The sequence below is a fragment of the Neofelis nebulosa genome, chromosome 3 (genome assembly GCF_028018385.1).
Source record: "Neofelis nebulosa isolate mNeoNeb1 chromosome 3, mNeoNeb1.pri, whole genome shotgun sequence".
NCBI lineage: Eukaryota > Metazoa > Chordata > Mammalia > Carnivora > Felidae > Neofelis > Neofelis nebulosa.
Window position 1 is genome coordinate 26,750,399 of NC_080784.1, and position 24,456 is coordinate 26,774,854.

The 24,456-nt window shown below is 48.1% G+C and overlaps 1 protein-coding gene across 4 annotated transcripts in view; it reads right to left on the bottom strand.

Annotated features, from left to right (window-relative positions):
• Positions 1-967: 967 nt before the first annotated feature.
• PRAG1 (PEAK1 related, kinase-activating pseudokinase 1) overlaps positions 968-24,456 on the bottom strand; it is a 51,621-nt gene continuing 28,132 nt past the window's right edge. For all 4 annotated transcript variants that reach the window (XM_058720145.1, XM_058720147.1, XM_058720146.1 and 1 more), the window contains 3 exons: positions 21,818-21,975; positions 9,449-10,200; positions 968-2,285 (listed from right to left, as the gene is read on the bottom strand). In XM_058720145.1, coding sequence (XP_058576128.1) covers positions 1,143-2,285; positions 9,449-10,200; positions 21,818-21,975 — 2,053 coding nt within the window. In that variant the 3' untranslated portion in view covers positions 968-1,142. The remainder of the gene's footprint in view (positions 2,286-9,448; positions 10,201-21,817; positions 21,976-24,456) is intronic.

A 24,456-nucleotide genomic window follows, 5' to 3' on the forward strand; every position in this document is an offset into this window, starting at 1 on the left:
GGAGTCGAGTCTGGATTCTAAGACACTGTTGCGTGGGGAGGTTAAGTGATGCCCACAGGCCCCGGGGCCTAGTGGCCCGCTGCTCTAGCTCACCAGCAGGTCAAGGACACCTCAAGTGGTCTTGGAGCTACTGCTCAGAGGCTTATATTCAATTTAACCACCAAACATATTAACACATGTGAACACTTGGGGATAAAAGAGCTCAACCCCCATTTTTTTTTTTTAAATGAAGGTCTGGGGGCGCCTGGGTGGCTCAGTCGGTTAAGCGGCCGACTTCAGCTCAGGTCACAATCTCGCGGTCCAGGAGTTCGAGCCCCGCGTCGGGCTCTGGGCTGATGGCTCAGAGCCTGGAGCCTGCTTCCGATTCTGTGTCTCCCTCTCTCTCTGCCCCTCCCCCGTTCATGCTCTGTCTCTGTCTCAAAAATAAATAAAATGTTAAAAAATAAAAATAAATAAATAAATAAATAAATGAAGGTCTGTTGGGGGCACCTGGGTGGCTAGGTCAGCAAAGCCTCGACTCTTGGTTTCCCCTCAGGTCATGGTCTCACAGTTCCTGAGTTCAAGCCCCACATCTGCTCTGTGTTCACAGAGTGGAGCCTGCTTGAGATTCTCTCTCTCTCTCTCTCTCTCTCTCTCTCTCTCTCTCTCTCTGTCTCTCTCTCTCTCTCTTCCTCTCTGCCCCTCCCCCGCTCATACTCTCTCTTTCAAAATAAATAAACTTTAAAACCAAAAAATAGTGAGTGAAGGTCTGCTGGATTTTTTTTTTTTTTTTAACAGCCATTTGACAAAGGGGTAAAGTGATCCCATGGTGACGTAGTGAAGTTGGAGTCCAGACTTCACTGCATCCGCAGAACTGTCCCCAGGCGGGGGCGCGGGGCAAGGAGTGTACTGACTGCAGGAAGAAACCTGGAGCACTTGAGGAGGACGGAGAGCGGGGGGGACGGAGTGGGCAATGACAGCCACAGTCTTTCTTATTTAGATATTTTATGTATATATTACATCCAAGTATGACAGTCGTTTGTACCATTTCCCAGGGGAGACAGATGTTCCCAAGGCCAGGCAGGGTGCAAGGGGTGGGGGGGATGGGTGGGAGGCGCGGGCAGGGGAGCGGGCGGCTGAAGGGCGGGGCTGGGGGGCCGCGCTCACAGAAGCTGCAGGAGCTTCAGGGACTGGAGGAGCGCCCCCGGCTCGGCCGCCGCCAGATACTGGCAGCACAGCCAGTCCTCCAGCTCCACCCCGCGCCTGCGGTCCGCCGCCCGCTCGGCAAACTTCATCATCATCAGGGCGCGCTTCATGTCGATCCAGTTGTGCAGCGTGCCGCACAGCACCTCCTCCGACGTGCCCGGCTGCTCCACCAGCTCCCGCCGCGGCCCCCACAGCAGGCACTGCAGCACCCGCTTGGCCTCGCCGATGCGGATGCGCTTGATGGGGTCGGCCTCCAGCAGCAGGTGGGCGAGCTGCTGCAGGCCGGGCGAGTAGAGGGACAGCGCGGGCAGCGGGGGCAGGTCCTCCTGCCGGTAGTCCTGTTCCCGCAGCCGCGCCCGCACCTCGAACGGGTTGGGCTGGTGGAGCAGCTCATAAATGAGGATGCCCGTCTGGAACTCATCGAACTTGCGGTACTGCGAGGCAGACACGATCTCGGGGGCCAGCCGGGCCTGGCTCTTCTTCTGCTGCAGGTTGGTGGTGCCGCCTGGCTTCTGCTTGGCCTTCAGGAAGTTGCTGATGATGAGCCGCGGCAGGTACTTCTCACTGGGCACCCCCTGGCAGGCGGGGGAGGGGGCGGGGGCGGGGGCGGCGGCCGCGAGAGAGGCAGAGGGGCACGCTGCGGGAGCCCCAGGCGGGGAAGGGGATGGGGCGGCGGGGGAGGCGCCGGGGGAGGCCTGGGGGGAGCAGTGCACCAGCAGCAGGTTCTCCAGGCACAGGTCCCGGTGGATGATGCCGTGCTCCTTCAGATGCTCCAGCCCGTTGCAAAGCTGCAGGAGCAGGAAGCACACGCGCCGCTCGTAAACCTCAGGCTCGGACTGATGGCTGGAGGCGGAGTCCCGCACAAAGTCAGAGGCCGTCTGGTGGGGCACCTCGGGGGTGATGACCACCACGCAGTCCTGCTCCTGGGCAGGCGGGTGTGACGCGGGTGCAGGCAGAGGGTCCTTGGGTGCGTCAGGAGAGGTGAGCATGCTGGAGGGCACCGAGGCAACAAAGTGGCCGCAGTCCTGCTGGATGTTGAAGTGCACGGGCACAGAAGGGCTGCAGTAAGGGGCTGCTTTGGGCTCAGGGGTCTTGCAGATCTGCGGGCGAAAGGCAAAGTCAGGTCAACGGTGGAATCCATCATCCTCAACAAACGGTGTTGGGACATTTCGGATAGCCGCTTGCAAAAAGAAGTAAACCCTTACACCAGACACACAAATTGCCTCAACGTGGATCACACTTAGGTGTAAGAGCCCCAAATATACGTTTTAGAAGAAAACCCAGGACAGACTGTTTGAGACTTTGGGCTGGGCAAAGATTTCCCAGATGCCACACCAAAAGCATGGTCCATAAGGGGGAAAAAAAAGTCGGTAATTATCAAAATTCCTAAGATACCATTAAGAAAAGGAAAAGACAAGTCATAGGCTGGAGAAAATATTTACAAAACACCTATCTGATGAGTAATTTTTAAGTAAAATTTAACAAAAAAACTCTTAATGCAATAAGAGAATGATAAACTACCCAATCAAAAGTGGACAAACTATATTAATAGGAATTTTACCAAAGAAATACGTAAATGGCCACCAGCACAATAGTCACTGGGGAGGGGCGCCTGGGTGGCTCATTCGGTTGAGTGTCCGACTTCGGCTCTGGTCATGATCCATCAGTTTGTGAGTTCGAGCCCCGAGTCGGGTTCGCTGCTGTCAGCACAGAGCCCGCCTCAGATCCTCTGTACCCCCCCCACTCTCTGCCCCTCCCCTGCTTGTGTTTTCTCTCTCTCAAAACTAAATTTTTTTTTTTTTTTAAAAAGTAGTCACTGGGGAGATGCAAATCAAAGCCACAGTGAGGTATCGCTTGATGCCCACTCGAATGTCTATAACAAGAATGACAGTAACAAGTGTCCATGAGGATGCAGAGAAATGGGAGCCCTCCTACATTGCTGGTGGCGTATAAAATGGTGCCATCACTTTGGAACACAGTTTGGCAATTTCTTTAAGAGTTAAACATAACATGACGACATGATCCAGCAGGAGTGGGGTTCCCACAGGACAACGTGGCACCCTATCAGTAGGAACACATCTGTCTGCCCCTAGTGTGTGCTAGAGAAATTCTCAGGAAACCAGACAAGCGTTTACACAGGCAGTCAACCTTAATCCGCATTCCTTGAGCCCTACAGCGGCCACCTGACCGCGGACGTGTTTGGCCACTGGGGCGCTTTGCTCCCTTCTTGGGGAATCTCAGGGACAGAAGCGGGTCCTTCTAGGCTGTGGCCAAACTCCCTGAGACTGCCCTAGTTTCCAGATCCAGGTAAAGGTGCAATGTTGGTTGCTGGCACGGCTTGGCGAGCCAGACGTTTTATTGGAGCTGCTACATGGAAGCCACGCACCTCCTTCCGAGGATGAGTCAGAGAGAAAACAGAGGGCTCTCCAGGGTGAGGGATGCCAACCCACGGCACCCTCTGAACACCCTATTATTGTAGGAATAAACAAGCAGGTGAGTTGGAGCTCCTCTGGGGAATCCCCACGACCATCGCTCTCCGGCCTCTTCAACATCTTGTATTAAGACAGCACCAGCCACCGAGGATCTTTAGCCGTGGTAATGCTCTTCTGGCTGCCACGCAGCTGCTCAAGCCAGACTTGTAATGGCCCTCTGTCAGGCCTCATTTTCCCCGTAATTACAAGGAAAGGGACAGAAGATGGTCTGTGGTCTCCCCTCTCAAAAGGATACAGTGCATCCTCAGCCATGCGTTATAGGAAGGTGAGGATCGTTGTGTAATCCTGCAAAGAAAGGCACCTCGCATCTGCCTAGAACATATCATCCCGCGAGCAATCCAAAATAACCCTTCAGGCTGCCGCGGTGCCACACGCGAGTGATTGATTACAGCAGCGTTTACAAAGCGCCACATTGCTAACAGGTGACGTTTTCAGGAGTTCTGCTGCAAGCATCTTTTCACAGGCATTTATTTAGATTGCAGCTATACAAACCTTCTTCTCAGCCTGAAACCTGAAATAAGAGAGTCCACCCTCTGAGGAAACTTTTAAAATGATAATTAGGAGGTGAAGGGAGGCAACACATTAGTAATCTCTCTATTACAGAGGTAAAACAGAAGTAAAACGCAAGTGCATTTTCCCCCAGACATTGCTTCCTAATACACTAACAAAAATGATTCTGGAACACGCATCTAAAGGGCATTGTTGTGGACTCCCCACTGTAGCCCACCCAACTGTATTTGGTTTTTACATGGCAGTCTTCTGAAACACTATTAAACGAAAGGGAATGTGTAGCCTTCAAAATGTAGTCTCGTGTATAGATGCCAGCCACTGTTTATGGCACTGTCTGCTGTGCCCTCTGTGGCTATGTGGGCCACGCATTGCTGAGGTCGGGGTCACTCCCTTCCCCGTGAGAGCTTCTCCACCACAACACACACCTACCAAACTCTTGTACGTGAGACACTGCCTACTAAGCATTTTTCACACAGTGTCTCATTAAATCTCAGACAACCCGATGAGACAGGATGAGGTAGACGCTTCTACAGAAGAGTTGAAACAGAGGCTTCGAGGGGTTAAATTATTTGCCCAAGATTGTACAAGGGAGAAGTCTCCAGGAGTCAAAAGTATGGGCTTGGAAGTGAAAAAGACCCTGGCTTAGATACGAACTCGAACTCGGCAAACCCTGGCAAGTTACAATTGATTCTTGTTATTTTGCAGTAGTTCTGTTAAGTAGCCACAAACACGGAATGAGCGAATACTGAACCACTGCTCCTAGGGGAAATACAGGGCGAAGTTCTTGCAAGCATCTGTTCGTAACATTTTTTACCAACCTGGCAACACCTAACCTTGCTTTGTGTGTGTTTCTGTTTAAAGACGCCTTATTAGTAGATACTGTGGATTCATGAACACAGAACTCCCGCAGACGGCACTGGAACTCACGCCTAAACGAAGCTCACCTAACACTCCCCCAAAGGCACATGACAGCCTTCTTGTGCTCACGACCACTAGGCAGGACTTCAGCGCTCAGCTTGGTCATTTCCAACCGTGAAATCATCAACACAAGGCACAAAAATGTGAAGAACGAGACAACGAAGAGACCACAAAAAGGACACCTGTTGACAGGGGAGAACCGAAACAAGAAGCCAGAGCCTTGCCTTGTTCTACCTTGGCTGGGAATTCGTATGTCTGGTGACCCAAGTTTCCCCCTACTCTGTGCATTTCCAGGGACCACAAAAGGGCCACAAATTATGATTTGGGGTTACAAACGAATTTTAACAAGTGAATTCAAAAATACGGAATCCACAAATAGCGAGGATCCACCTTATTTATCTCAGTCTATTTTCTCCTCTGCAGTCCGGGCAGCGATAGGTCCTTTCTCCCAGGGCCACTGTGAGCAGCCAGGGACACAACACAGGTGTGGCTCTCAACACAGTGACTGGCCCACAGTGAGCCGGAGAAGGTTGCTATGGTGACCGCTCTGCTGGTCTGGCTGTAGCCATGTGGTGAGGCAATCCAGAGCTGGCTTGCCAGTTACTGTACAAACCTGGGGGCTGCAGCTGTCCAGGGCCTGGGAAGGGTTTCCAAGGATTCCTTTTCTCAAGGGTGTCAAAGGCCTAGGCCCAGCAAATACCACCGACAGTTTGCACAGAGATGTAAATGAAGGAGCAGAATAAATGGGGACAGGGCTGGATGCATTTTAAATTCAGCGAGCTAGTCCTCTGTCAGGACCCCCCTGCCCCCGATCTGAGAGTCAGTACAGCGCAAAGGTGGGGGTGCCCCCTGCGGTCGTTTCACAGTGCGGGATGGTGGGTGCGGGTAGAGGAAGGGGGGAGGACAGGGAGGCTTCTCCACCCTCACCCCCTCCATTTCATTTTCAGGGAGTCTGAGCTTGGGATCTGGTGCAAGACCACACAAACCTTTGGTTCAGCTCAAATTTCAAACGTTTTGCTGGGCCAAGTCTCACTTTCAACTTTGGAGCCACAGCCTCGTTCGTGGTTAAAAATCTGGGCTAAGTCACGTTCTTTAAATAAAGAAGGCCCAGCTGGCTTAACACAAGTCCCTAATTACCGAACTGGAGTCCTAGTTGACCGAGGAATAAAGCAGCTTCTAAAACTCACACACAGCTGATGATTTTTCCCCCCCACCACATAGTCACGGAGCAGGGCTACAAGAGCTGGCTTTAATCTCCTGGCTGCTGCAGGGCGCTGAGCCCATAAACGGAGGGCCTGGCATTTAGTGCGAGCAGGTGCGAGCCTGCTTTTGTTAATGGGGACTCGCGAGCAAGGCTCGCGCTTACCAGGCACAGATGACATGAGCTCAGCGCCGGAGCGGTGGCGTGGGCGGGGAGACCGCTCCGTCCCTCAGATTCCAGATGACTGTATTCCGTCTAGACTGCAGCGCTAATGAAGTACAACAGCTGCACGTGGGAAACGATGTTCCGAGAGCCCCCGCCCCACAATTACCGGGGCCAGGCACACTTGCGAATCGGTATTGTTGTTCCCCAGATTCTGAACACTGGATGCTCTTCTCCAGATTTCCTTTTCATATGTTACAGAGATGGTCCTTGGGCTGCCATGTCTCCGGCAGAGTCAAATAGGACACCCGGGACTCTCTTCCTTAGAGGGCTGGGGCCTTGTGTCCCCACTTCCTTATAGCTTACATTTCTAATGAAATGAGGAACAATGCTTGTTTTTAACCTCCTCCAGGAAAGCCAGATTTTCTGCATTGTTCTTCAGAGAATGTGGCTAATTCTTCATTGTTCCAGGAGGTCCTAGATCCAAGCGGCACATGACAAGCACTTAAAAATATAAAAACCACGGGCGCCTGGGTGGCTCAGTCAGTTAGGTATCCACTCTTGGTTTGGGCTCAGGTCATGGTCTCACGGTTTGAGAGTTCGAGCCCCGCAGTGGGCTCTGCGCTGACAGCAGAGAACTCTCTCTCCCTCTGCCCCTCCCCTGCTCTCTCTCATGTGTGCTCTGTTTCTCTCTCTCAAAATAAATAAATAAACTAAAAAATATATGTGAAAACCAGAACCCTTTATCCCGAGGTTCTGATCAGTGGCCACCTAGCTCCTTAGTTCCCAGAGCAGGATAACATCACTTTCCACCCCAAGGCAGGAGGGAGCAAGCTGCTTCCAACAGGTCCTTCCTTCCTCAAAATGGAGAGGCACTGAATGAACCCAGTTCCAGCCCCAGGAGCCAGGTGACAGTGGCTGATGCCCTTGACCTCAGGGAGGGCAAGGGAAGGCTGGCTCACTGATTACCTCCTCAGGTTCCCTGGGGCTAGCAAAAGCAAAGAACCTCTTGTAAGATACCTCCAGCCCTCAGGCTTCAAGGAGCTCACATTTCCATTCCTTTCATTGGTTGGGTCCACACCCTGGATCTGGGCCAACAAAGACGACCAGAAGCCTGGCTTCTCAAGTTCAGCTCACTGGAGAGTGCACTCACTTTCCCTCTACTGGATGGATACAGCACCATCCGAACAGGAAGGGGAACACTGGGATTGTTTCTTTTTTGTTTTTCACTGTGCTTGGGGAGTGGCAGAGCAGGATCACTTACTAAGATGGGTTTTGATAGAAAGAGACAGTGAAGTTCAAGAAATCGAGAGACTCAGTTCAGCATGTTTGTGTTTTCTTCCATCTGGTGCTTGCCATCTTAGCCCCCCCCCCCCCCCCCCCCCCGTCTTTTGGGACCTTGATTCTGGATAATTGATTGTATTCTTATAGCCGTATTGGCCTCTTCACCCCGGTTTTTTCATCGTAAGGCAGCAAATAATTATGTATGGCCCCCTGAACCTATAAATCAGGGGTTACTAATCTATTTTTTATGGTGCTATCACCAAGTTCTTAAAAGAAAAATCTCAAAGTACAAAATTCATTGCAATTTTCCTTGGTTAATAGTCATAATATTAAAAACTTTTTTAAAAATTTGTATTTATTTTTGAGAGACAGAGTGTGAGTGGGGGAGGGGCAGAGAGAGAGAGAGGGAGACACAGAACCTGAAGCAGGCTCCAGGCTCTGAGCCATCAGCGCAGAGCCCGATGCCGGGCCCGAACTCACAAACCATGAGATCATGACCTGAGCTGAAGTTCGATGCTTAACCGACTGAGTCACCCAGGCATCCCTAATTATCATAATATTTTTAAAAACTCCACTGGTAAGCAGGAAACCACCCTGCCTCCCCAGGCCATTTCATGTTAGATCAGTATTTGCATTTTTTTCTGACTGGAAATAAAAGATCTTGGGACAGGTGATGGCACCAAAAAAAAAAAAAAAAAAAAAAAGAGCTCATTGTTCCCCTCCTCACTACCCGCAAAAGCTTGCATTTATAGAAGAGCTACAGGACCGCCAGGTATTCAGGGGACACCAAAAGATGAGAAAAAAGGCCACGTGGAAGGAACAGAATGTGGGTGCAGACGGCTCGGCCAGCTTGCAGGGAGCTGCACCTTGAGAGAGCAGTGGGGGATGGTAGCAACGGCCCTGAGCTGGTGGCAAAAATTAAAGAGCCGTGTTACTTGAACTAGTCACTTCACTTCTCTGAACTCCATTTCCCTTAAGGGACAGGATGGTAGTAGAGGTGTAGCAGGCAAGCCAAAGCAGCGTTCTGATCCATCGCAGCCACCCGCCACCGCCAGCTGTGGGCAGCTAAATCGTTTTGCGCCTCAGATTCCCCATCTGTAAAACCTATCTGCCCTGTGAGGATGTGAGGTCGTGTAGTCAATGCACCCGAGAGTCTTGTTGCATACTGAATGCTTCATCGATGCGGTTACTCTGTGTTCAAGATCACACCTAGGTCCACCTCCCTCTCCAGCTATCTAGCATTTGAAGAACAGTATCTGCATTGTCCGTCCCTCTGACTGGATCATAAGCTCCATGAGGAACCTTATGTCCCGGGCCAGGCTGAGGGTGAAATCGGTGAGCACGGGTGCTCACAGTAAACGCAGGCATCAAGCCTGCGCCTGAAGCCGGGACAGGTGAAAGGACTTGCTCCAAAGGCTGTGCTGCCACAACCAGGACCAGCTGGTTGCACTGCAGAATAGGAGCAGGGGGTGGGGCGACACCTGCGTTCACAGCAGGAGACGGGGCAATACCTACCTTCACAGCAGGGGGCGGGGCGGTTCCTACTTTCACAGCAGGGGGCGGGGCAATACCTACGTTCACAGTAGGAGGCGGGGCAATACCTACGTTCACAGTAGGAGGCGGGGCGATACCTACTTTCACAGCAGGGGGCGGGGCGGTACCTACTTTCACAGCAAGGGGGCGGGGCGGTACCTACTTTCACCGCGTAGGTGCTGCCAGGGTCCTCGGAGCAGGTGGCGCAATAATAGATGGCGTCCCCCGAGTCACAACAGGGCCTGTTACAGGTCAGTTTGAAGAGTGACCAGTTATTCTCGTTGAAGTGCAGCTCCTTTTTCTGGCCGCCCATGAAGAGGTCCTCACACTTGGCTGCGAGGCGCACCAGGGACTGGGCATAGAGGCCCCCCAACTTGGCATAGGTGCCCTCCTTGCTGCTGATGCTGCCCAGGAGGCTGTGGAGCTGCAGCTGGGTGCTGCCGGTGGAGGCCTGGCTGGAAACGCTCAGCTGGGAGGCCGAGGGGACCCCTTTGCACTGGAGGCTGGGGCTCCCAAAGCCGCTCTGGCCGCCCGCCAGCCCTGGTGCCGGCACCCAGTGGCCGTTGCCTTTGAAAGTTTTCTCCAGGGGCTCAGAAGAGGAGAAGATATGATGGTGGCGGCTCCCGGGGCTCGAGGAGTAGCTGAAGTGGGACTCTTCGTGGGCACAGACGTTGGTTTCCGAGTGGCTGAGGTTCAGCTTGGGACTTGCTGTTCTTGGCTTGGGGGAGCCTTGGGTCCAGAAGAAGCCATCAGGCGAAGAGGCCGCTCGGCTCACTAACTTCTTCTGGGGGAGAGGCGGGGGCTGCAGGGGGCCGCTGGGGGACACATCCTCAGTGGAGCCCGAAGGAAATGGAACAGGAGCAAAGAGTTTCTTCCCGCTGCTGGTGGGGGAGTGCGCTGGCTCAGAGGAAGGGCCTGAAATTGAGAAACAGCAACAATCAGGCTAAGAGGCCTATGCCACTCAGTTCCAGGGCCCTGCGGTCACAGAAATTGATTTTACTTGTTATTTATTTCTAAGAGATAACGTGCACAATGAACACAATTCAAAATGCAAAAAAGGTATCCGGCGCCTTTGAAGTCAGCCTCCTACCTTAGCACCCAGTCCCCCTCATCAGAGGAAGCCACGCTGGCAATTTCCAGGGATCCTTCTGAAGATTTGCCAAACAACCCAGACAAATGCACATGCACACGTTTACACAAAGGAGATATTTTACATCAGATGTGCAGATCTATCTAATTCTTTTTAATAGCAATCCCATCATATACCATCATGTGCAAGTATCAGGATTTATTTAACCAGTCCCCTCCTGATGGACACTTAGCTTGTTTCCAATATTTTGCAAACAATGCCTGCAACAACAAACTTGAACACGTATTTTGAATGGATTTTTTAAAAGTCAGGTTTATAGAGAGTACAATTGACCCACAATAAAAACAATAAAAACACCCTGGTTGCCTTGGGGGGCTGGTATGTGATTTTATAAATGAAGAAACAGATCTTAAGGGAAAGCAAGTCTTTCCTAGACACCAGTTCCCAGAGTGGGGCACGTGAATGCTGAACCTGATGGGGGTGAGGGACGGGGATGGCCTCAGCCCCCCACCCCAAACTGCACAGAACATGGGGACATTCAGAAATGTCATAGACAGTGAGCTGAGGGCCAGTCTAGACAGGGCAATGACTGGACTTCACTCTTTGTATCAACGTATGAAATGGAGGTTTCAAACCAATGAAACAAGAGTTTGGTTAAAAATATTCAGGGAAGAAGGCATGGCCACTGGGGACAGAAAACAGCAAACTGAAATAGAACTCATTTCTTTCATTCTGAGAACTGACTGGAGGATGTCCCCACTATTTTGATAAAAGCTTCTAGGGAAATAACAGGAGCGTTAACTGTCTTCACAGGTCCTAAAATGCATCCTAGTATCCCAAGGGTTAAAATGTGAGAAAACTACGGGTCTGACGTTCAAGGACCTAGGCACTAATGACACCTGCCGCTCACTGAGTTCATCGAGCCATGTCATCCTAAGAGCAGGGCATGAAGTGTCCCTCTGTGCCTCTCCCCACCTCAGCAGCATGACTGGAACGCAAGAGCTACAACAAACACATAGGTCCCAGGCAAAGAGCAAAAGGCCCCAAAGGGAAGCAAAGTGTTATTTCTGGCGCGGCTCCTGAATAGTTAACGATTTTCTTTGCCCACACAGAGTTGCCCTCTGCTTTCTCCAACCAAAGTGCGGACTTCTAGAATGGACCCCCAAGGAACAAACACGGGCACCAAGCCCCACAGATCAACACGGGGTCTCCTTACTTTGGGGTATCCCCTAAGGAGGAGGCTCCCTCTCGCGAGCAAGGTGACAGACCACGTCATCAGGGCTCACCTTGCCCACTGACATCCAGGCCCAGCCTCACTGACCAGAGCAGTGTCCGTGAGTGACCGCAGGGGCGTCCTGTCTAGTACACGGCAAGGCAGTGTCCCCCACACCGACACCTTCCTCCCCTGGCTCCGCTATCACTCTCACGGGACCCGGGAGAAAGCACAATGCTGCTCACGCTCCCACATCTGCAGGAGGCAAGCTCTCTTGCTTCCCAGCGGTTTTCCAAGAGCGCAGTTAAGTTTTCCCTCCCACCTCACCCCTGCATTGCTAATGACGGGCGGGGCACCTGCCAGCAAGGCTGAATGAGGGATTTATACCCTTCCAGGCCAGACTGATTATAAACCAAGCAGCAGTGGCACAGTCAGGCCAGGCAACTTTACACACCGGTGTATTTTCCCCTCACGGTCTGAAAGGGGACCGGCGAGAGCCAGCCAGCCGGAGGACAGGAGACCCTGATCGCAGCAGGTTCTGGATCGCTGGGGTCTATGGGTTCCTCCCCACTCTCCCCAAGAGGCTTTTCTGCTCCCAAGGGTGCAGTCAGCAGTGGAGGCGGATGAAGGCTAGGGCTGCACAGCCACTTCGTCTCCATCCTCCCTTTAGCAGAGGCTGAGAGAAGGGGAGCACCGGTGACCAGCTGCTGGACTGCAAAACGGAGGAATAAGACCCCTTGTATACGGGGCTCTCAAAGGACACTAAGCCTCAGCCACCAAGTACCCAGGGGATGAGCAAGAGGGTGACTGAGTGGAAACAGGTCCATTTCCCGACCTTTCTGCATTTTGGACGGCAGAAGTCTGCGACCATCAATCTGATTCTCCATTTGTTATCAACAGGCAGAAGATGGAAGACGAGGGGAGGCAGGGGAGTGTGATCAGAGTCTCTGGTCAATGCTCCTTCTATTTCTAACTTTATTTATTTATTGCATGAGAGAGAATGAGAGAGAGAGAGAGAGAGAGAGAGAGAACACGCAGGGGAGGGGCAGAGAGAGAGAGAAGGCTCCTGTCAGCACAGAGCCCGATGCAGGGCTTGAACTCATAAAACGTGAGATTGTGAGCTGAGCCAAAACAAGAGTTGGACACTCAGCTGACTGAGCCACCCAGGCACCATTCTGGTCAATGCTTTAATCAGTGCCTCCAGTGACAGGGACAGCCTGCCTACAGTGAGGACTCCTTCCAGTCCCCAGTCCCCGGGTAGTTTCTGACAAATCAGTTTTTTGGCTAGTCACCTCTTTAAGCCTTGCACTTACTTCCCCATTCTTATTGGTTTGCCTTCCCTGTATGGCTCTCCATGACGCCTGCAACATGTCCTTTTCTGCCTCTGCCTGTGACCTGGGGGTGGACAGCGGGATGAACCCCTAACTAGCTGTTGCCCTCACCGGGCTGAGTTTCCTCATTTAAAAATTGACCAGATCGCACCACAGTGAAGGTCCCATCCAGCATGAATAGTCTACAATTTCAGCTACTCTCTCCATTTTCAACTTCTTCCAGCAGGCATTTTGTCTCAAAGCTGCCCCTCAAATAAAAATACCTCTAGGCAGATAGCTCTCCTGCTTCTCTCGCTCTAGCTCCCTCAGCTGCCCCTGGTTAACTTTCCAACCTATAAGGGTAGCAGGAATTAAAAAAAAAAAAAAAAATCTGTAACACTTCTTATTCCCTAGATCACCAGAGGGAATCAGGAGGTTCTGCTCTCACACCAAAAATAACTTGTGTGTGTGTTCAGGCAGTTGGAAGGAAGTGATTTTCTCCTTTATCCAATGGATGTTCTCTTGCTTTCCTGTGGGAACTGCGTTAGTCAGCGGCTTTGGTCAGATCTATAGGTAAGTCTGGCAAGGAGTTCTGGGTATTAGGTGGAGTGTGGTTGCTTCTCCTTTATTTCTTAGCTGCTGTGTGTTTGGTCACCCAACAATCACTGCACAAAGCCCGTCCTAATTAGAGGACAGCAGGGCCTGAGAGGGCTCCCCCACCCGACCCCTCCCCAGCAGGAAGGGCTACAGTTACCCAAACCTCACCCAGGGAAGTGAGGCTCACCTCAAATGTGCACTTTACGCATATAATTGGGCCTTATGTACACATATTGTGATTCTGAGGTAAAAAAAAAAAAAAATGCCTAGTTCTGTAACAGGCACACCTCCTTCCGACCTGAGGCGTCCTTTTTAACTTAGTTTCTTAAGATGTTTCTTTCAATTCGGAACCACAGCTGGTGAGGAGACCATACTTCACTCTGATAGCCTCTGGGCACCTCAGGATCACATAACAGCTCAGCCCATCATATTCTTAGGGCTACTCTGAAAGGGGTCAACATGTGGCCCTTGTCAATGAAACTGATTTCTCCACCATGGGACAAGAGGTACCTCCTTTCTATGGGACCAGAGGGCACCCCTAAAGCCCCACTCTGATTCTTTACTCTTACATGGAGCACTTCCTCCGAAACATGGCTGGAGGTAACACAGCAGCTAGATTCTCACTACAGTTGACCCTTGAACATGGGCTCAGAATGTGTAGGTCCGCTTATAGGTGGCTTTTGTGTTTTGGTTTTTTTTCTGGTAAATACAGTACTGTAAGTGTATTTTCTCTTCCTTATGATTTTCTTTTCTCTAGCTCACCTTGTGGTAAGAACGCAGTATATAATACAGAGTACAAAATCAGCCTATGTTATCAGGCTTCTGGTCAACTATTAGCAGTTATGTTTCTTTAACTTTTTTTTTTTTTAACCTTTATTTATTTTTGAGACAGAGAGAGACAGAGCACGAATGGGGGAGGGTCAGAGAGAGGGAGACACAGAATCTGAAACAGGCTCCAGGTTCTGAGCTGTCAGCACAGAGCCCAACGCGGGGCTCAAACTCACGGACCGCGAGATCACCACCTGAGCCGAAGTCGGACGCTTAACCGACTGAGCCACCCAGGCGCCCCATCAGTTACGTTTCTAATAGAAGCTACTAAAGCCGTGGATTGTTGACTGTGCGGAGGGGGCTGGTGACCCAACCCCTCTGTTTTTCCCAGGGTCAACTGTATTTGACCGCTACACTCTGCATTTAGAAGAAGAGCGAGAAAGAAGAGGGAAAAAATATGTCTTGACACCTAAAATAGTTGCAAAATCCACAGGCAAACCACTGGTTCAGAAAAATGTGCCTAAAGAAAATGCTGAAAAACTCTGGCCAACAGCCCATATTCTCAGGACTTAGATTCAACAGCAGTGAGAAGAATTCAAATATATCCTGGTTTTATGCTGGTGTTAGATCACCCTGTTTCCAAATTCTGGCTTACAATTAAGAGTGTAAAAAAGGGTGAGAATGGAAAATACTTTTCTGGGAAGTTTGCCTCCATCGTAGTTACATCATTGGTAGGTTTTTAAGTGACTTTTTGTGCTAATAGGGCCAGAGAGCTCCAAACCCCAGTTCCTAAGTTTTTCTTCCAATTGCCAATTCTGCATATAAAGCCCGGAGCCCATCATAGAGCAGAACACCTCTGTCTCTCTTCAGTGTGTGTTTCAGAGAAGAGAAAGCGTTTCTGGTGGGGAAACTACACATCGCATATGGTACACTGGGTGGGATCTTAAAAAGACCGAGGAGAAAGTATACTAGTTTGCTGCCACTATATTTAGAAAGCAGAGAAGAAATCAGGATTTCAATGGTCAGGATAAACAGCCCAGGCAGAAACGCAGGCCAGAAGTTCAAATGTAGCACTGTGACGTTTTCTTTATTATAGAGTCCTCTCTTTTTGCTGGCTTTTAATAGGCACTTTCACTGTTCTCCAGGGCCAAAATGAGAGGTAAGCTTATGGAGGAAGTGGTCAGTCCAGTTTTGAGCTGTGTGAATGAGGCTGTTTGGCTCCCTTAGTGCACAGCTCTGCCTTCTGACAGCAGCCGGCCAGAGCAAATGTGGCGCGGAGGGCAGAGTCACGGCGAGGGGAATACCCCACCGAGCTCCAAATTCTTAGCTTTTGGGTCTGGCTCTTCTCCCACCGCGGGTAAGGTAAAGCAAATGGAATTTTCTTTTGTTTGAAAAACATGGAGTGTTCTATGGATCTTTTTTTTTTTTTAATGAGGATATAGATTATTGGCTGGAAATGGCTGTACAGAGTTATCCATTCAGTCAGTCAATATTTCCTGAGCACCTACTAACTGCAAGGCATAGGGAACCAAGCAGATGGAAAAAACCTCTCCTACAGCCCGTGGCCTTGTTCAAAGAAAGCCATCTATGTGGACACCTTGCCACTGGTGCCCAGGAAGTGGCACCCTTTCAGGTTTCTGCCAAACCCCCTCTTCTCACCCCAGGAGACATGAGGTGGGTGGCGGAGGGGATGTGCTAGCCTCACATGTAGCTTTTTCCTCCAAAGAAAAACTGTGCAAACTCTTGTTTGATCACACAATCAGACAGGCTCAACATTAATTGTTAAAAAAAAAAAAAAAAAAAAAAAAGGCAGCGAAGTATTCCTTCAGAAGGAACCCTGGCTCTCTCAAGAAGGTAAACGTGGCCTGAAAATGGAAACAGATTCTCAACATTCCACAACTGGAAGGAAAACGTGGCATTGGTGAGGAGCCTCTCTGGAACACTTGATCATCCTGAGAAACAATAATCAAGATGTGAATGCGATTTACATGTAAAACAGGAGAAGCACTGTCTCTCGGCTTGGAAAATGGGCCCATGGAAAACGTTCCGTGCCAACAGCCCAAGCGTGGCTCCAGAACCCTGCCTTCCGGTCTCCTGTGAGAACACAATCATTTGGGGTTGTCTTCCAAATTAACAGTAAAATTAGAAGTTAGTTCAAACCACTTTCATATGCTGTTGATGGAAGCGTAAATTGACATTTTACAGGATAATGTGGGAACATCTATTTAAAATGCATATAGGTTTTGACTTATCAGTTCCACTTCTTTTTTTTTTTTAAAGCTTATTTATTTATTTTGTGTGTGAGAGTGCGCGTGTGCATGCATGTGCAAGTGGGGGAGGGGCATAAAGACGGGGAGAGAGAGAATCCCAAGGAGACTCCACACTCAGCACCGAATCCAGTGTGGGACTCGATCGATCCCATGACCCTGAGATCAAGACCTGAGCTGAAATCAAGAGTCTGACCCTTCACCAACTGAGCCACCCAGATGCCCCTTCTTCTTCTAAGAATTTATCTTTCAGATATGTTCACCAAATTATCTCAAAGTATGTCACGGGATCTTATTGGAGACTGGTAATGAAAATCACCTAAATATGCATTGTTAAGAGAGGGGTTTAATGAATTCACACAAGGACAAAATATACAGCTTTTAAAAAAAAAATGAGGTAAATTTAGAGGTTCTGATTGGAAAGACTTCAAGATACATTAAGTATAACAATGTGTCAAATTGAAGTTTATGATATTTTAAAAATACGGATAAAAATTTGAGAGGACATAGAAAAATATGCTCAAAGCATGTCAAAGGTGGGAGCTGGGACAGGAGGTGTCTGATGACTTTGACTTTGCCTGTCATATCTTTCCCTGGCGTGTGAATTTTTATCATAGACACATACTGACTTTAGTGACATAATAATATATATTTTAAAATTCAGTGTGGGGCACCTGGGTGGCTCAGTCGGTTAAGAGTCCGACTCTTAATTTTGGCTCAGGTCATGATCTCATGATTCACGGGATCAAGCCCCATGTCTGGCTCTGAGCTGACATCGCAGAGCCTGCTTGGGGTTCTCTCTCTCCCTCTCGCTCCCTCTCTCTCAGCCCCTCCTCTACTGACTCTCTAGCTCTCTCTCAAAATAAATAAATAAGCACTAAAAAAAATTTTTTTTTAATTCCGTTTACAAGAAATAGTTTAAACTAAAACAAAGCTTCACTTTCGTGATATTGTATGGGCTCAGGCCACAGACAATCTTAAAAACGGAGGATCTTTTCCTTTGGGATAGCTTCTTCATCCTTCACTAATAAATCTCCCTGAACAGAACCCGGGACTCAGTCTGTCTCCAGGGGCGTGGGGGATGAGGAGGGCCTAACTGTGTGAGGGCAAAACACCAAATGTAATATATTAGACCGAACCCACCAGTTTAGGATCCAGTGTTCTGGCAGCCAGAAACAATAATAGCCAGAAGACACTATTTTCAGCTGGGGAGTTTTAGATGCCTTTTCAGGGCTGCTTTTTTCTTCTTACAGAGACTCAGGTAACAGCCTGAGTAGGAGAGCAAATGCTCAGTGAAGGTCAGGCTGTCACTCCTTCTGACTGATGTCTGATCTTTGTGGACTTACTGCCTCTCCTCCTGACAGATCCACCCTCCCCTCCCCGCCCACCTCCCCGGCTTGATTTTTCCCCACAGCACTTCCTGCCATCTGACACGCCAGCTACTGTAGCCCTTTATCTTCCTCATTGTCCATCTCTCCCCACTGGAATGTGACAGAAAGAACTGGGCAGGTTTGGTGACTGAGGTATGTTCAACATCTAAAGCTGTGCCCAGCAGCACAAGCCTTGGATTTGACAAATATCTACCAAATCAAGGATGCGATTAATGGGTATATTTAAAAAATCCTCTTGGCATCATTACTAAGAAAAACAAGCTGACTACTGTCAAGATTATAGTAAAACCTTGGTTTGCAAGCGTAATTTGTTCGGAAAACGTGCTTACAATCCAAAGCACTCGTATATCAAAGCGGATCTCAAGAACCACTGGCTCCCTTGTGATCATGTGACGTTCGGCATCCCGTACTACTTGTATTGCAAGACATCATTTGTCTATCAAGTTAAAAATTTTTCGAAATGTTTGCTCGTCTTGCAGAACACTCACAGAACAAGTTACCCACAATCCAAGGCTTTCCTGTATTTCGTTAACTTGGCTGTATCTCTGGTTTGCCAGTTATAAAAATACCAACACTGACCTGGCACATATCTTCATGTGAATTTACACCTATATTCGCTGTAGACCTCTTATCTATTGCTTGTGCCAACAGTTTCAATCCAAGAGAGCACTCTCTAATCTCCCATACTGTGGGGACCTGGCCTCCATGATGCCTGTTACACTGTGCAACCGAATTTTAATGTTATCCTAAATCAAAAAGTTAAATAATCTTAATGTGCCATTGGGTTTGTTTATTTAAAAGGAAGCATTTGGGGGCACCTGGGTGGCTCAGTCGGTTAAGCGTCCGACTTCAGCTCAGGTCATGATCTCACGGTTCAGGGGTTCGAGCCCTGCGTTGAGCTCTGTGCTGACAGCTTGGAGCCTGGAGCCTGCTTCAGATTCTGTGTCTCCCTCTCTCTCTGCCCCTCGCCCCCCTCCCCCTCATTTGTGCTCTGTCTGTCTCTCTCAAAACTAAATAAACATTAAAAAAAATTAACAGGAATCATTTAAAGCCCAAGAGTCTTCCGATGACTTTCTTTCTCTCTCTTCCTTTTTCTTTCTTTCTTTCTTTCTTTCTTTCTTTCTTTCTTTCTTTCTTTCTTTCTTTCTTTCTTTCTTTCTTTCTTTCTTTCTTTCACTTTCTGATGACCATTTGTGATGACTGTCTAGCTGAGCATTTTGCCTCCCATCTATTCACTACAGATGACCTCTTGGCAACATCCATGGATCTGTCCTGACACATGCAGTTTGTCCCTCCCAAACTGAGCATAAACCAAACAACTGCTTAGATGGATTTTTCCTGCCACTGAGTTGACTCACTGTTCAACTGAATTGCCCATATGGACAAATGGGATAACAGATGTGCTTTGAGGAGTATGAGATGCCTCAGAAGCATAAAGAGGTAAAATGAATCTTGATATAAAAATATACAATTTAGACAAACTGGTTTCCAAAATGCAACAAAGTTATAGATTCCAGCTATGTTTGCTCTTCTTATAAAATCTATTATTATTATTTGCCACAAAACCCAAATAGTCGAAAACTAACTTTAACCACTAACTCTGATAAGCTTCTGAGAAATTTACATAAACTGTTAGGATACGCTCTGGAATGACTTTGTCCTCAACTCACTTTACTGCAGATATAAATAGCCTGCGGAATGCATCTTTTTCATTAGCAAATTCTTCCTGACAAACCAAATAGTCTAAAGATATCTTTTGACTTCATATATAATATTAGAGAAGTAGACACTACATTCTGGTCTCCAGGAACTTCAGCTTGAATGAACTCTACCTCTCTTATTCAGCTCCCCTCTTTCAGCTGCAATATTAGTCACAAAAGGCGTGATGGGTAAATATTTCAATATTAGTTTTATAAGGTAAAAGTGAGTAAGAATTCATGGGACTGAAAGATGACTGTCCAGGAACAGATCTACAGCAAGCTGCCTTGGTTAACGAGGAGAAGCAGACTGAGAGCTTCTTACATTTCATGACCAGAGAGACAGAGAGACACAGAAAGAAGAGAGAGAGAGAGAAAGAATAGAGAGAGAAGGTGTTGGTCTCTTGCCAGCTGCAAAGCATGGTCTGGGGTACAGAGCCATCCACAGGAGCAGCAAATAGAAATGGTTCACTCTAAGGACCCAGAGTCTGGTAACAAGGTATATACTTTTCGTTGATCTAGGAATCCAAGTTTTGAAGTGCATTTCCATTGCAGAACTGGTTCATGATAAAAGAAGAACCATGAAAATACATTCATTTGGATTAGAAAATGCCCGAGTTAGGTGTCGCCACTGTATTCCTAATCCCCAATGGCTCCGTATTTCCCACTTCTTCCTTAACCTACAAAGCTCTTTCCTCCTTCTCCCTCGTCAGTTCTAATCGCACTTGAGACATGAGCTCAAGTGCCATCTTCTCCAAGCAACTCTCCTGAACGCTTCCTCAACCCTCACTGACTCCTTTCTCTTCTGGAAGCCTTGATAGCATTCATGTTCTGGGAAGCCCAATCTCCTAGCTTAGACAAGCCACCCATGTGTCATGTGTTTTAGTCTTGTCTCCCTAGCTAGACCTTCAGAGTCCTGAGAGCAAGAGTCATGATTTGCTGGTTCTGAGAAGCCACGTACCCAGGTAGTTCGGGAGAGTTCACATCTAGGCGAGCTGGCTGGTGGCCAGCGGGGGGCTCCCACGTACACTGCTCCCTCAGAATCACCCATCGTCCCCCAGAAAGCATGTCAGGGCACAGGGTCCAATGGTTCATGTGCCCCGCCCAGCCCTCTGTGGAATAATCCAGCTCATAGAATTTTTGCACAATGGGATGGGAAAAGGGAAAAGATGAAATCCCAGGAAAATCTGCAGAAAAAGGAAAGCCTCTTTTGCTATGTCCCACCTAATTGAGATTAAGATATTTCCTGTTTTTAAGTCTGAGCTTTCAGAAGTTTCCCATAAGAACACACCACAGGCTGACTTATGACACATGCTTCAGTGTTAGCAGTACTCATCTCTCAGACGGAAAATTGTTAGTGATCGTGAATTCATGACAGAAACCTCGACTCCAAAATTGCCTACTGGGAAGAAATGTGTCCACAGGAGCGAGAAAGGCCGTCGTGTTAGCACATGTCGAAACATCACACGCTAAAGGGAGTTTAAGAGAAATGCAGCAGAGGAGACACACACACACACACAATGTCGAAATAATGAGAGGTTTTACTATTACCTGTCCCAACTACAGAAACACAAGACTTCCTTCTGAGGAATATGCCCAGTCGGGACATACCCACATTACTACGCCTGAGAGCTTTATCCAGGGAGTGGGATGGACAGTAGACTAATGAAGCCTCCGTGCTTTAATACAACAAACATTTATGCAAGCACCTGCTGTGTCCAAGTAAGCGTGTGCATGTGTGTGTGCAATCATGCACGTAAGAGGGCAAACGAGCTGCAGGAGGGGGAGAAAGGACAGAGAGAGAGAGAAGCACAGAGGGTGAAAACTTGTGGTTGGCATGTACCTAATCCCCTGAGAAGCAATCCCGAGGACAGAAATGGAGAGCAGACCTATATATAAATGGCTTATCACCCAAGGAATCAGGAGTCTTTCAATATGTTTTCACCTTGAGCTTCCTCCGCCTCGTTCCACAGGGACGCAATGTATGTAAGTAGAAAGGGCAGCACGGGACGAGGCACCTTGTCCTGTATTCAAGAGAGAATTAATGCCCACTGCTCCTTGGTGGAGTCCACCTCGTGGGGAAAACAGGACCGAGACAGTGGGTCTAGTTCAGCCATTCCAAATCCTGGCAGCAAGCTGAGGGCTAGCCTTCCAGACTTGGGAGAATCTAAGCCTCCCCAGCAAGGTCGAGTCTGTTACCTCCATCGCTGCAGGTCCTGGAGTCGGAGGCCAGGCTGTCAGTGGAACCCGTGGTGAAGCCGACGTGGACGTTTCTGCAGGGAGGGCTGAGGCTCTCTGCGGAGCCCTGGCTCACTTTTTCCAAATCAGAGCTACTCTTGTTCATCTTTAAAAGATGCCTGGAAGAGGCAAGAACACACAGTAAAAGCAATTAGTTTGGTTTCCATTCAAAAACCAGGCCGATGGATCATGAGCCTACTATGCTCCTGAAGCCTGATAATACCAGCAAGCTTTGAAAAAATGATTCTGGGAAGGGAGAACATGGACCCTTTTGGAACTTTATGCACATGAATGGTAGGAGATTTCTCCAGTGTAGTTAGGAGGAGTGAGTCTATGAAATTGAGACAAATGCCAAAACCATGATTTGGGAGGACCTGCCATCGTATTCTTGACCCCGTCTACCAAAACATTTATGTCACCTACTGTACGGTGTATAATATCTCTACAGAGAAAAAAAACCGAACACGATCACACAAATCAATGTCTGGAGATATACTGAGATTGGATAGTTTGTGCAAGATCACAGGATAAGCGAATTGCAAATTGGGATTAACGACGTGGGATTTCTTTCTGCCTGGTGCTCTCCTGACATAGCTTCAAAGGGTCTAGTTTGTTCCTTGGAATCAAGGAAAACTTTATATCAATGTAACCAGACCTCTAGTGTGATCCTCAGAAACATGTTAACATAACCTTTCTTCCTGAAGTGCAGAATCTGCCCTTAGGCTTTCTATGAAATCTTTTGTTGCATCTCTAAAGACACCGTGACCAACAAATCAGGGACAGGAACACCAAGTCCAAGAAAAAAATTACTTGCCTCGGAGAAAACACTGCCATTATCAGATAGAGCGGTGTACCTTATTGATTTCTCCTTCCCCCTTTTCCAAGGACTACATGAATATTCACTCTGACCTGACATTTTCGTCACAAAGTGAGGCAGGCCACAATCAATCCGGCTCTTTCCCTGTAGGTGGTAACCCAGATTTGTCTGAACTGGTATTTCCTGATGACATTCCTGTTCCCACTCGGGCAGATCTATATCTCGATATCTGCTGCAGGAAATATACAATGCAGTATTGATTTGGCATCAGAACCGCCTTATTTCATGCACATGACCTTACAGTCAAGAATTTATCGATTGTTCTTTGTGCTCAACATCGCCAGGCCCTGAATTAGTCTTCACAGTCACTGGGATCCCTTGCTTATTACCAGAAAGTTTAGAGAAAGTCTGTTAGCCACCATGAAAATACTCGCCAGGAACATGTCCTTCTCCACACCTCCAATTCTTAGAGCCACAGTAAAAACCTTTTTAAAGCTGTCAAGTGTAGTTGTTTTGCTTTTGTGGTTTTTTTTTAGTGTTTATTTTTTTGAGATACAGAGAGACAGAGAAACAGAGCATGAGCTGGGGAGGAGAAGAGAGAGAGGGAGACCCAGAATCGGAAGCAGGCCCCAGGCTCCGAGCTGTCAGCACAGAGCCTGACGCGGGGCTCAAACCCACAAACCACGAGATCATGACCTGGGCCGAAGTCAGACGCTTAACCATCTGAGCCACCCAGGCGCCCCTGTCAAGTGTAGTTGTGACAGTGATGGCAAAGGTTGCAACTAATAATATTGCTTACATTTTAATGTCACTGTAGGGATCTGGGAAATATCAGATCTTTAGGAAGTGCTGTGCCAGTAGATTATCTTTATTTTACCCTCTGGCAAAATAAAATCATAGAAAAGTTTTGTAAATTATTTCTATTCTCATCAAATCTCAATAATGACTTTTGCAGATGATGCCTAGATACAAAGTTGTGAGTAATGACAACTCCTCGGTCTAAGAGTGAAGCCAAGTAGGCGGCAACACAACTACCCTGCTCCCCTCCAAAATGGCCTCTGGAGTCCCTCGGTGCTCAGGCCCAGAGAATTGCCAAGGGAGAAATTCCAGCACCAGAGCTGCTGAGCTGGCAAAGCTCCCCATTCTACAAACTTAGAAAAACACTGAATGAAATGTATATAAAGAGATAAAACTAAAAAATACATAAATGTGTGAGTACACACACACACACACACACACACACACACACACACACACACACAGAGTTATTTATAGCAAAGCACCGAGAGGAAGAAAAATGCTGGGGTGCCAGATCAAAGAGGGAACTCAATACCAGAACAGTGCAAGGGACACTTCAACCAAGTGCGTTTGCTGTAGGTTCTGGAAGATGCTCTTTATGAGGTTAAGGAAGTATATTTCTCTTCCAAGTTATCTAAAGTTTTATATTCTAAATCATTTACAGTTATCAGATTTTAGCAAATGCTTTTTCTACATGTATAAAAAAGACATACTGTTTCCCTCCTTTATTCTGTTAATGTGATGATTTACATTAACAGCTCTTCTTAAATGAACCCACGCTTGCACACTTTGTATAAACTTATTTTAGTACACATTGCTGGATTCTTTTTACAAATATTTCACTTAGGATTTTTACACTTACATTCAAATGTGAGGTTAGCTCATAATTTTTCTTTCCTATACTGTTCTTAACTAGTACAAAAGTATAAAGGTTAGCTTAGAATCATAAAATGAATTGGGTAACTGTTTCTTTTTCTCAATCACC